Source organism: Zonotrichia albicollis, chromosome 15, assembly GCF_047830755.1.
Source record: "Zonotrichia albicollis isolate bZonAlb1 chromosome 15, bZonAlb1.hap1, whole genome shotgun sequence".
NCBI classification, from domain to species: domain Eukaryota; kingdom Metazoa; phylum Chordata; class Aves; order Passeriformes; family Passerellidae; genus Zonotrichia; species Zonotrichia albicollis.
Genome location: NC_133833.1, coordinates 18,077,481 through 18,090,670, shown reverse-complemented (window position 1 = coordinate 18,090,670; position 13,190 = coordinate 18,077,481). Strand labels below are relative to the sequence as shown.

Below are 13,190 nucleotides of genomic sequence, written 5' to 3'. Positions count from 1 at the left end.
CACCTGAGGTCAGGACTTGGGAGCTGCTGTGGGGACAGTTGGTGGCCAAGTCTCTGTTTTCTTTGCAAATGCAATGCAAAAAGGTAATTTGTGAGTTCTGCCCTGGTGTGCACTGCTCGGTAGTTGCTGTGTTTTACCCTAGAGGGAGTTGCTTTTCTGCAGTGGGAGCAGGGATCTGTGTTCCTTGGAGGATGTCAGGGGACCAGATGAGAGGAGCTCCCAGGATGAGCACGGCATCACTGCTGAGGTGCTGCCCCTGCAAATGTTTGTTCTCTTATGAGGAGGTTGGTCTTGGATGATCTTCCATCTCCTTCTGATGGCAGGGTTTTCCTGAGTATCCCTCGGGTTTTCCTGAGTATCCCTCACATTTTCTGTATCTTGTGCCTTTGCTCCTGTTTTTGTGGCGGTCTCAACTGGGCTGGCATCAAGCAGAAGAGCAGAGATGTCACCTTGAACCTGGCAGGCCCATGCTTCAAACTGACATTTTAAGTCCTTGTGGTGAATAACTCTGCCTTTTTCCAGGGTTTAGGAAATGCCTGACCAGTTTCAGGCTAGTGGGCTTGGGGTTTCTGCTCTGCCCTGCTGCTGTGGCCAAACAGGTTTGCAGCAGGAGCATCTCCCCTGGGGAAAGGGGAGAAGAGGTCAGGGGTGCTTTGAACCTGGCAGCTTTCTCAGTAGTTGGACTCAGATCCAATTGAAGAGGGGAACAAATTGCTGGTAAGTATTTTTAGTGGGTGCTGCAGCTTTTGTGCCAGGAACACCCCACTGGGAGCTCTGCTGTGGCCAGCCAGGCTCCTGCAGCCCTGGTGAGCAGCAGCACCCTCGGGTGGGGCAGGCAGCCCCTCAGCCCTGTGCTCACCTGTGCAGAGCCACCTGTGCTGGGCAAGGGTTTAATTCCTGCTTACCAGGACAGGTTATTTCAGCAGGAGTGCTTTCTCCATCAAGAAAATTTGATTTTTTGTTAAGGTAGGGGAGGCAGTTGTAGCATGCCAAGCTCCCCGGTCCATGGTTTCACAGGGGTTGATTGGGGCTGTTCTGCAAAGCCTGTTGCAGATTTCTTTGCAGCAACACCAATGCTGTGAGGAGGGACAGGGACATGAAATGACTTCTGAGAAGCAAACCTGTGTGTCCTGGAGTGAGCAGTGAGGACCGCAGCATGGAGCCTCTCAGGGATGTGGGGCCCAGCGTGGCCCATGGGAAGGGTGGAGGACGTTGCCACTGGTCAGCAGAGTGCAGGGGACATGGATGAGCTCAGATACTTCCAAGGCTGGAGGCTTTCAGCCAAGGCTGGAGTGGTCACACCTGTGTGGTGTCAGCCCAGACCTCCCTGGCAAGCCCTGGGCAGCGGCTCGGGGCGGCAGCGCTTGGCCAGGCGCAGGGGAAGGCAGAGGGACCACCCAGTTCTGATAAGGGCAATTTAGAAAGGAAGGGGAAGATTGTGAAAAGAGGGGCAAAGGGGCACAAAGGGAAGAAAAAACCCACCCCACTGCCGAACAAAACTGAAGATCAAGACTGCTGTTAAACACACTGCCTGTGAGGGAGGTCTCACCGTGCCTTTTCTAATCTAGAGCCAGCCAGGATTGTATTAACAGCTTCAACGCAATGGAACAAATTAATCCCTGATGTAATTGAAATCGGTGAGGTCTCACAATAGGTGAGTTTGACCCAGTGGGATAGAAATAGAACAAGTATTGGAATGAAGGAGTGAAACGAAGTCACACTGTTCAGCCATTGGTATTTCATTCCTAGAAACAAAGGCCAGACAAATGCAGAGAATACATGGCTCTGCTGGGCATGGTTGAAAGCTGCTCAATAATATCAAGCTTTGAAGGGATATTTCTGTGTGGAGAGGAAGTATATAGCAGAGATATAACAAGCATTAAAAAAGACAAAGAAAGAAAGGAAGAAAGAAAAAGCCCTGCTTGCTCCTTGCCTGATGGATAGCATGGTAAAATAATACCAGCTGTTAACTAATAATCATCATTATCATCAAGATATATCGGAATTGGAGAAAAATAAGAAAAAGAGTTAAGGTCTAAACTGTATTTCTGGAGACTGGAACTGTCAAGAGGCCATGGCAAGCTGTGGCCTCTCGCAGATCTCCCTCAGCTGAGGTGCATGAGGTTGGTTTGGCCCCTTTGGTGCTGCAGCCCCAGGGCACAGCTCAGGGGCACGGGGGCACCGGGGCTGCCCAGTGCAGGCAGCTGAGCTGCTGCTGCTCGTGGTGACAGTGTCGGTAAGGTGACCTGGGAGCTGCTGGCAGTGACCTGTTGTGAGCCAGTGAGGGCAGACAGGTGCAGGGGGAGATGAGAGGCAATGAGCCCCAGCTGGGCTCCTAAAAACCATTCATCAAGGCTGGAACCCTGCTCTTCCCCAGGATTAACCATTTCCCAGGGTGCAACAAGTTTAGAATCTCAGCGTATCACACGTGGTGCATTTTCACAGTTCTGGCTATGGCTCATTCCACCATCAAAAGGAGAAACTTAGTTTTCTTGAAGGTGGCATCATCTTTCTCTTCTCAAATACTGATTGATGGGCCATAAAACATTCATTTCCTCAAACTCTCAGGTTCCAGTTGTTTGGCACTCCCTCCAGCCTCCCTCCTGGTTTCCTACCAGGCTCAGTAACACCGTGCCTGCCATTCCAAGGCCGACAGATGCGTTGCTTTTGCAGTGGTGCATGGCTTGGACAGCCAGCGGCGTCTTGGAGCTGCTGGAAGTGTGGCTGGCTGAGTGATGGCTGAATTTCTCAGAGGTTGTGTGTTTCAGAGGGAACAGAGGTCTGGCACTGCCCGAGGAGATTCAATCTGCCTTTCTGAGTGCACAAGGCAGCTCTCCGGAGGAAAGGAGGCTTCGCTTGCAGAGCAGTTTTTGGATCCAAGTATGTGTCACCTCATGGAGCTGTGTCCCCTTTACAAGCCCTGGAAATGTGTTCTCCTTGGGTCTTATTTAACATTTCTGAAATCCAAAGGGATGGACAGGCTTGACCCCCGCATCACCCCATTTCCTTCTCCTTTTCCAGCTTTCTCACCAAAAAGGAATACCAAAAAGAATTTCAATGTAAATGCCATTGGTAAAGTTTTTTGTGGAATCTCATATCTGATCACTTTGAAGAGCCATTTCCACAATGCTCCATGCCCTTTGTCACAGACTATCCCAAAAGGTGCACAGTCACCATCCATGGTGACATCTCCCACAGTTTAAGAGTGCAGCTTAAATTTTTGGAAATTTATTTTTCAAGACAAAAATATTTTTCCATGGGTATCAGGAAGAAACAAACACCAAAGCAAAGCTCTAAGTTCTGTTATTTGGAAAGGCTTAGCTCCATTTGGGGAATTCCGGCACTGTTGCACCATGGCCTCTCTCCCATTGAATATACAGAGCTTCACTGTAAAGTACCTTCTCTGCATATCTGAGCATGGAGCTGCTTTTCCAAAGCCAATGCTCCTAAAGCCACAGAAGGGACCACACCAAGCACTGCTCATCCTCTCCTGTCTAGCTGTGGGAGGCTCTGTGACACGATGGTAACAACATCCTGGTGGTGGGTTGACTTTGCAGTGAAATGGAGGAAAAAGGAGTGCATTGTGTTTCAGTGTGTGCTGAGGGTGGCTGTCATGGGGAGCTAGCAAATCCTGCTGTGATTTGTGTACAGGAATTCTGCCAAAGTCATGGAAGCAAAGTGGTTTGTTACTTGCCTTTGAGGGCTTGAGAGAGATCTGTCTTGGATTTCCTCTTGTTGACCTTATTGAGTTAACTTTCATGTGTTTAGAAGGTCATGGAGAAAATCATTAATATTAGGTTGATTTGATGGCTGAAAGGTAATAAGTATTTCCTGCTTATCAGATGGGGTTTGAGAGGACTTTGAATAGCCTGATTTGTTTATCTTTTGCAATCGGTATGGCCCTTAGCTAGAGGGATTTTGTATTCCTGGTTCAGCTGGGGGAATGACATATGGTTGAGTGACATAGGGAGCTCTCTATTGAGTGGTCTGTAGCATAAATAGCAAAACACCAGGAAATTCTCAAGTCCAGCTCCCAGCTAACTTGGGTATGCTGTGGGCCTTGGACATCTCATGCTGTAACGCTTTATGACACGAACAATAACAGATTAACATCCCCCGTTACTGGAAAGCTTGAAATAGAAAAATCCAAAGTGCTGGAGGTTGGTTGGGTGGAAAGCCAAATCCTGCAGACGTGGCTTGGCACGGCCAGGCTTCCATTGACCTTGGCGGGGCTGGGATTGCTCCGTGCACAGGAGGCATCTGTGAGTGCAGAGATGGGGCACGAGCCGTGCAGGGCTGACATCACAGAGCTGCTCTTGGAGCTTTTCTTGGATTAATGCACACTGAAACCTTAGGCTGCATCAGCAAAATGGTCCTTCCCTCACCCTCCATCTGGGATTTAACAAAGAGGGCAGTCGTTCTTTAAGCTGAAGGATCATTGTAAAGCCATTTAAAATGAAATCCACTCTTATTTGAGACTCATTTGGCAAAAAAGCACATGAAAATCTCCCATTGTGGACTTGCTGGAAGACAGATGTAGTTTCTGGTTCCTTTGGCTGTTGGGAAAGGAGGTGGAACTGAATGCTCCTCCTTGAATTATTGGGCAAGGACAACAGACAAGGGAGAGCAGCTTCCTTTCATGAGCAAGGCATTTCTGTTGCTTCTGGGGCTGGAGGTGATGGTTATTTTTAATGTAAATGCTGTTTATTCCCTTGTATGAACTTTGGATAGCCAACTGTATTTGTAGCTGGATATTATCACTGAAAGGTGATAAGTAGTGACAAATAAATAAAAAATGGATAAGAAACTGATGGAAAAGAGAGGCAGAGTGAAAATGAAATGAAATTCAATGCTCTGATTTAACAGCTGGAATTTTGCAGGTTATAAATTGTCGCCAAGGAATGAGATGGAGTTACACAAAACCACTATCCTGAGATGCTGAAATCATGCACAGACAGCAGCCCATGGCAGCTGGACAGATGCCAGACAGGACAGAGCCCTGTGTCCTGTGTCCCACAGTGCTGCTCAGGGGCTGGAAGGTGCACGCAGCCCTTCCCTTCAGGGACCTGTTGTGTGAGCTCTGGACCCAGGGTCTGTTTTGCTGCCTATATGGAGGTGTGGATGATCAGACTGAAAGGCAAAGAAGGGCCTCATTTTGTGTATGATGTGTTATGTGCAGTAATAGCATTTCAATAGTCAAGACAAAAAAGGAAAACTTGCTTTGGTGAACAGGAGTGAAAGCCCTTCAGTTTAAGGCACTTAGAGACATTTCTGCATTCAAGTGTATTTGAGGGTGAGTGTACTTGGTTTCAGGTGACCTCCCTGACTGAGTGTTGGCCATCAGTTGCCAAAGGAGACATATGTTACTAATTTTTATGAGATTTATAGAAGAGTCTCTCTTTTGGTATACATACATGGACTTCCTTATCTCAGAGAAGTTTGCTGCTTGAGGGAGTGTACCCTGTAGGGAAGGGGTCCTGTGAGAGTGAATTTTAGCAACGATCAAACAAGTTTTATCTCATAAAATCAACACTGCATGAAACTTTTTTTTGGGTACTGATATTCTGTGCTGCAGGCCAGATGCAGCCCAGGCTGGCATGGGTAATTCCCTTTGGCCATCCTCCAGCAGAGCATCCTGTTTCCACAGGGTGGTTAAGTGTGAGCTTATCTTTAAGCAGGTGGCTAAATCCGGGTGGTTTCACTGCTGCTCTTGCCACGGCTTCTGGCCAGGAGACAGCTCAGCTGCAAGGGGAGCCTGCAGCCTGTTCCAGGATTTCTGCCCTGGCTCAGAGCTGGGCACGTCTAGGGAAGTGCTGGAGTGATGCAGGCTAGGCTGGCTGTGTTTCAGGGCCAGCATCACCTGCTGATTCCTGCATCAGCTACCTCAGCTCTTGGCTAAGGGTGGGGCCAGCCAGCTCCTTGGACAGGGGAAGAGGAGATGGCACCCCTGTGCAGCTGGTGCCCTTCTTGCAAAGGGAAGGGGCGCTTGATTAGCTGATCTCAGGCAGGACAGTGGTGACAAAGGGGTGTTGGTGACATGTTGGAGCTGAGCACTCTGCAGGATGCTCATGGGTGCTCCTGGGCCCACCGAGGCACTGCAACTACAGCCTCTGCACTGTGAGTGCTCCAGAGACAATTAGAAGATAATTAAAACATGTTTTGGAAAACAGATTGCATTTTCTGTTGGGAGTTTCCAAAAAAGCAAAGCAACCTGCCCTTCCCCCCACTTCAAATCCCACCTGTTTTGGTTTTTTCCTAGAAAAATGTGAAATTCATTAACATGTGGTGAAAGCAATGTAATGACGTCATCTTGATTTAAAATCTGTTTTAAATCTTAAAATAATGGAGCCAGAATTTTAGCTGCCAATAGCCTTGCTTTGCGGGCACAAGGCAGACTGTCAGCATGACTGGAACCTTTCTGGGTTTGGTAGTTCAGCATCTTTTGCAACAATGGGATTTGAAAAGAAAGGAAGAAAAGACATTGCAAGGAGAAAAATAAATTAATATGATTTCTGTCAAAAGTCAAGCGCTGTGTGCTTCACTCAGGTGTAGCTGTGGTGCCTGGGGAGGGCAGGGCAAGCAGAGCCCTGCTCTCTGCTGGCCAGAGCCCTGTCAGCATCCTGATGTGGCACCCTGCCATGCCCTCTGGCTAGGGGCTGCTCCTCCTCTGACTGCCCAGCTCTGGGTCACAGCTCCTGGCCACCCTGTTTTCTGGGAGTGGGAAATATTGTGACCCCTGTCTGTCACCTCTGACATCGCTGTGAATGTCCCAGCATTGCCCTGAGCCTCCCTTGCCCAGCCTCTGCCTGTGCCTTCAGCTCCCTATGGGCTTCTGACAGCCAAATCAGAGATAAATCACTTTCTCCTCAAAACATCAATACCGGAATCCCAGATTTTACTAAGAGCACCGAAGGCAATCCCACAGCATCACTGGGAACCTCATTGCTGCTGCTGTGCTGAGCTTGGGCTTTGGCCCAGGGTGCTTTCTGAAGGTCTGGTGCTCAGCAGCACTGCCTGCCTGAGTGAGCTTGTCTTCCTGCTGCAGGCTTGGGTGTCCCCAGGATAACTGGAAATGCTGCAAAGTTCTATTGAGGTTTTGACTTTCAGGCTTCACTGTATCTGCTGGTATGAGATGATGTGCAGGAGGCTGAAGTGGGGCTCTTTGGTGTGTTGTGGCCACTTTCTTTATGTGTTTTAGTCTGGAGTGGATCTGAACAAGGATTTATTGACCTTTTCCATTTTCATTGCCAGTTCCCTCCCCACACTGATACATCAGAACACTTCTGCTTGCAGGCCATGTTTCATGTCATTTGTTGTCCTGTAAAGTCTGCCACCAAAATGTTGCCCATCTGTGAGTTTGGATGTTGTGGTGCAAATGCTCCACAGATCATAGATGGACAGTTCATGGAGCAATTTTTGGGCCTTCCTGTTGTTTGGGTGTGAAGAGCTTTTTGGGTGCATGCTGCCCAGTCTCCCCTTTGGGAAGGCATCTTGAGAGCAGTGGTGTTCTTGGGTCCTCTGACCTTGGGCCAGTCAGAATGACTCTTTGGAAGGAAAAGTGGGACTCCTGTTTTGATATTTCTTGGGGATTTTAAAATAGGAAACAAAATGAAAAGTTTATGGTAATAATTTAAGCTGTAGTGAATTAAGGTTAATTTATTCCCTTGGCCAGACAAACAGATGAGGTGGCTGAGGTTGTCAGACCCCTGCTGATCACAGCCACTGGTGGAAAAGCTGGTTTGATTCTCACCACTCCTCCTGTGGCCCTTTTGAGGTGGACAGAAACACATCCATGGTTGGTGATTATGGTGTGGCTTCACTGCAGAGCAGAGTTGTGAAACAGTTAAGCTGTGCAGTGTACAAGTGTCACTTCTATTGTAGTGGACTTTATGCCAGTGTGAAGTTCAAGTCCAGACTGCTAAGGGCAACACAAAGAGTTTTTTCCCTTGATGTTTTCCTGCAGTTAACTCAGAGAATCAGTGCAGCTGCTGAAGGTGATGCACCAAGTCTCTGAGAAGGGTTCGGCTGTCTCCACTCTCCAGTTTGGGCCTGTGTAACCTGGTAGAGGCTGTGCATATGCAGTGGGGAGCCTAATTTATGGTCAGCATGGCTGACTAGGATTTAATCAAAGCAGGGATGAGCAGAAGTTTTTATTTGAAAACTCCCGGTTTGATTGCAATGGCCCAGGTTTGTTTTGCTGTGGAGAATCAGCTCTGGGTGGCTGCTGACACTGCTGCCAAATGAAAGGCAGCCAAATCTGAGCCTCCCTTGGCAGGCCAGTCTGCAGTCCCTCTGCCCCAGAGCCTGTTGTGTTCATGCTCTGCTCTCTCTCCCCACTTCCCACCATCCCAGATGTTTGCTGCTGAGGAGAATGTGGATTTTCGGATACACGTGGAGAACCAGACGCGAGCGAGGGACGATGTGAGCAGGAAGCAGCTGCGGCTCTATCAGCTCTACAGCAGGACAAGTGGGAAGCACATCCAAGTGCTCGGCAGGAGGATCAGTGCCAAAGGAGAAGATGGAGATAAATATGGTAAGAATATTTACTGGGATCCCCCAGACTTCAGGTCAAAGGCTTTAATCCAGGGTGTTGTGCAAAGAACCTCTTGGGAGAAAAGTAATAAGAGCAATAAAAAACAAAATAAAAGGAAAAATAACATTTCCAGGTTAAGAACATGAGATTTAATTTTGCTGGTGCTGCCTCCCAGCTGCAGGCAGTTCCCACAATACTGCCATGCCCCAATTTATTAGTATGTGGTTGAAGAAAAGAATATCTTTCTCCCCAGGCCATAAGCTCTCAGTGTGTTTACTGCAATTCATAAATGATACCTAAATTGGTGGTTGGGGAAGTCCTTTCCCCATGAACTCTTGGGCTCATGTTTGGTGAATCCAGCGTTTGAATGAAGCACTTTCTTCTTTTCGGGTGTGGGATATTTGGTTTAAACTGAAAGTAGACTTTGAGAGCTTTGAGAGTACCCCAGAGCTCAAGCTGAATCTCGAGTGTGTGGATCTTGCAGGAAAAACAGCACTTACCCTGTGCTGACAGCACATTCAGCTGTTCTTGTTGTGATTTGCACACAAGCAACATGCTGGAAACGCTGCTAGAGCCTGGGCTATGAAAAATGCTGTAATTCTAGTTCATTCTGAGATGATTTCTGCTGAGATGCTTTTACTCTAGTTGGCTGCTGGGAGGAGTTTAGGGCTGTTGAGAGCACTGGTCCTGTCCGTGTTTGGGATGTGCAGCCTGTGCGTTCCTGTGCTGCTGCAGAGGTGTGTGTGAGAGCTTGCTGGCTCAACCATTCGCGTGGGATTGTCTGGTGCAGCACTGGTGAGGTAGAGCCGAGCTTCGAGGAGGGCAGGTCAAAATCTGGGAGCGGTTGTTCCCTCGGGAGGCCTCGGGAGGGATGAGGCACACGCTGAGCACCGAGGGCAGCCGCTGCCACTGCAGGTGTGGGAGGTGTGCCGCGGGAAGCGACAGCCAGAGAGCGCCGGGCAGGGAGGGAGTGACCCCCAAAGCACTTGTGCAGGGTCAGCCCTTCTCTCAGAGAAAGCCCTGCCCTCACGTCTCGTCAACCTTGCCCTTTGTCATTCCCAAATTTTTTCCCAGATATTACAGGAGTGAAAAGTGCCACTTGGCTGCTAATTATTGTGTCATTTTATGGCATTCATCCTCCTGAGCTCTGATGTGTAAACGAGGCGCTGGGCGCTGCCGCGGCCGCCCGGTGCGGCTGCTGCCCGCGGTGCCTGTCAGGTGCCGTGATGGAGTTTTCCTGTCGGTGAAAGAAGGCGGCATTTACAGTGGGTGCAGCAGGGAAGTGTTCCCGGGAGCAGCTGACAAGTGCTAATTTATGTGTCAAAGCCCATCTTGTCCCCTTCATACATATGCAATCGTGTCTGAACAACAAACCCCGCGTACGGGAGCGCGCTCGTGGCCGAGGGCGCTGCTGCCATGACAGAGCCCGAGATTCCCGGCCGGGAGCTCCTGCATCCTTGCCTGCCTCCAAACCCTGCTCCTGCATCCCTGCCTGCATCCTAACCCCGCTCCTGCATCCCTGCCTGCCTCCAAACCCTGCTTCTGCATCCCTGCCTGCATCCCAACCCCGCTCCTGCATCCCTGCCTGCCTCCAAACTCCGCTCCTGCATCCCTGCCTGCCTCCAAACCCCCTCCCCATCCCTGTCTGTCTCCTAACCCCGCTCCCCATCCCTGCCTGCCTCCAAATCCCCGTTCCCCATCCCTGCCTGCCCCTCCAGACCCCGTCCAGCTCTGTCCTCAGAGCCTCTCAGCAAACGCGCCGAGGCTGCAGAGCCTCCTCGCCCCCAGAGCTGTGAAAGGTTATGGAAATCTGCTCTTGGTGCTGCTTGGCACGGAGCACTCGGAGCATGACAATCGGGGCGACAGTGAGGTGGGACACGGCGGGCCGGGATGGAACCACGCAAAGCTCCTGTCTGGGATAATGGAGGGGGGAGAGATGTCGGAGTTACTGGAGTGAGAACCATCTGTGTTACAGCCCAACCTGGACACAAAAGCAATGACACAGGGTTCATTATGTGCCAGGAACCCCGCCCCCTGAGGCATTATTATGGAGTAACCTTTGATCAAGACCAGAGAGAGGCTTAAACCGGGTCTGGGGATCTCAACAGTTGTAAACTTTTGATCCACATCTCCGTCCTGCCAGTCAGGTCTGCATCTGGAGGAGGACACCTCTCCTCCCTCGCAGCAGATGGCTGAGGGTCCCCCTGCCCTTCCCCTGCCCGTGACAGAGCCGGGCTGTGCCACCCTCGCAGATGGCACCGGCTCCTGCCCCGGCCCTGCTGGGGGAGCGCACGGCGAGGGCCGTGAGGGCTGGTGGCCTAAGGACTGCAGCTTGGGGAAGGTTTTGGGAGGAGAAACACGTCTGAGAAATGTCTGAGAAAAGGCAAGAGACGTGGGCAAAGTGCCCGTGAGCTGCTCCAGCCGTGCATCCTCTCAACAGCCGGGTCCAGTCCCGAGATGGTGACATCGGGCAGGGCCACGCCGGCTCAGGGCTCACTGTGTCAGGGCGAAGGTCCCTGGTGCTCATCATCAGCCCTTTAGCACCAGCCCGTTTTAAGGATAGCGGAATAAACAATGTTTTAACACCTCTTTCCCGTCTTCCCTTATATTCACAATAGTGTCCAAATGTTTCTTTTTTCCTTTTTTTTTTTTTTTCCACATATCCAGCTTCCAAATGGGAGGGTTGTCCTGCCTTTGAAGGGTGGTTACTTTTATTGCAAGGCTTATTGACTTCTGTAAAACTTCTCACCTCTTGGTTGCAGAGAATGCCCAGAACAGAAGGGAGGTGGCCGATCTCAGGCAGGGAAGTTCTGCTTTCCGAGCAGCCACCCCAAGTAGAGCAAAATGAGCAGCCAGCCCTGGTCAGGGAGGAATGCTGCTGCAGGGCTGGGGGACCAGCCAGAGGAATCCCCTTGATGGTTTTATCCAGGTGTGTAAATGCCATGTGCAAAGCAAAATGCATGCTCTGCAATGCACAATTCTGCTGCCATAACAATTCCAGTGTGTAATTTTTGGTTTATGCATTCTTTGGGGCCAAGATCTGGTTGTGTGTGTCAGATTATTAAATGTCAAATTAAGTCAGTTAATAGAATTAATTGAGTCGATGTAATCCATTTAATCAGATGGATTTGATCCCTTCTCAGATGAATTAGAATCCATTAACAGATAAGTCAATTATTGGACTAAATTAAATCTAATAATAATGCCTGCTGCTCACAGCAACACTAATTAATCTAAATACACTTACCTATCTCCCAAGGTTGTTTTTTTTAAAGGCTTAATTGATGTTCCTAAAGTGCTCTGAGATCTTTAGATAACAGATGATCTGTGTGAGCAAAATATTATCTCTTAACAGACTATAAAGTAATTAAAGGACTGATGTATATACAAATTGCATTTTTACTTTAATCCCTTGAACCTATTCAGAAAGAATTTGCACTGGCCCAGAAAAACAATATTTCTATTATAAGCTTACTATTGCTTTACAGGTTCCTAAGTGGTCCTTTCATTCAGAAAATGAAAGGATGAAAAACAACCATTAAATTGCTGACAAAAAAAAAAAAAAAAAGGACCTGGAACCTTTATAATCTACCTCCGATAAATGGTACAGATAGGGAAGAGAGGGATCAGTGACCTGAAACCTTAGATCCTTTCATTTATTTTCATTTCACAAAAGGCAGAAGACATTCTATCCTGTTTGTTCACGATCTGTGTATCCGGCGCAGTTGGGCAGGCAGAGCTCTCTTGGTTGGGTGAAGGCATTTTTTGCCTCATTTGTATTTCAGAGGTTTTTGGTTTAATTTGTTCGCAGTGCTGCTGTCCTGCGGGGCACGGAGCAGCGATAGCCATCAGCGCGGAGGTGTGAGAGCCCCGTGCTCCCCTCGGTGGAGGGAACTTTAATGTGCGGAGCGTGGGGGTGTCCCGGGGCTGGGCTGGGCACAGGGGCACATCTCTGATCGGCACCTCCAGGTGCTGTGTGCTCCGTGCATCCATTCCTCACAGCTTCAAAACACTCCCAGGTCCCTCAGGAGGTTACAGACCCTGTGCTTTATAAACCTGCCTACCGATAAGCTCTCTCGTCTACAGCGGGGACGCTTTTTTGGGGCAGGCCACAGGTGGAACCTCAGCCCTGGGCACTGAGGCGGTGCCAGCCCCTGGAGGCTCCCCCGGCTCAGCGGGGGCGGATCAGAACCCCCGAGGGACGGGTTTGGGTCTTTGGGTTTGTCAGGGGGGTCAGGAGGGGACGGGAATGGGAAGGGGAAGGGGAAGGGCGCTCTGGGCACAGACATCACGCCCCACACAGATGCGCTGCTTTGGGTGGTACGGGGACAGCAAGGCGCTGAGGCAAACGGGTGTCACTGCCCGGGGCCGCTCCAGCCCTGCAGCCTCCACCTCCTGCCCTGAGATGCCAGCGGACCTGCCCACGGAGAGCACATTACTGCTGTCTAGACATCAGCCACACTCCATCCTGCCAGAGATTTCATTTGTGGTAGAAGTGGGCTCTGTTCCATGAGGAGGTGTAATATGTGTGGAAAATATTATAGCAAAATAGCCTCCTTTAATTGACTCTAAATTTTGCAGGATTCCTTCCTAGGTTTGGGAAATCTGGTGCTCTCCAGAATTAATGGCTGACATAGCACTTCTTCGGGCTTGGCAG

At 49.7% G+C, this 13,190-nt stretch overlaps 1 protein-coding gene across 1 annotated transcript in view; it reads left to right on the top strand.

The window, feature by feature from the left end:
• Window positions 1-13,190, top strand: part of FGF18 (fibroblast growth factor 18) — a 68,326-nt gene that overhangs the window by 14,094 nt on the left and 41,042 nt on the right. The window contains exon 3 of the mRNA XM_074551972.1: window positions 8,353-8,533. Within this exon, the coding sequence (XP_074408073.1) occupies window positions 8,353-8,533 (181 nt within the window). The remainder of the gene's footprint in view (window positions 1-8,352; window positions 8,534-13,190) is intronic.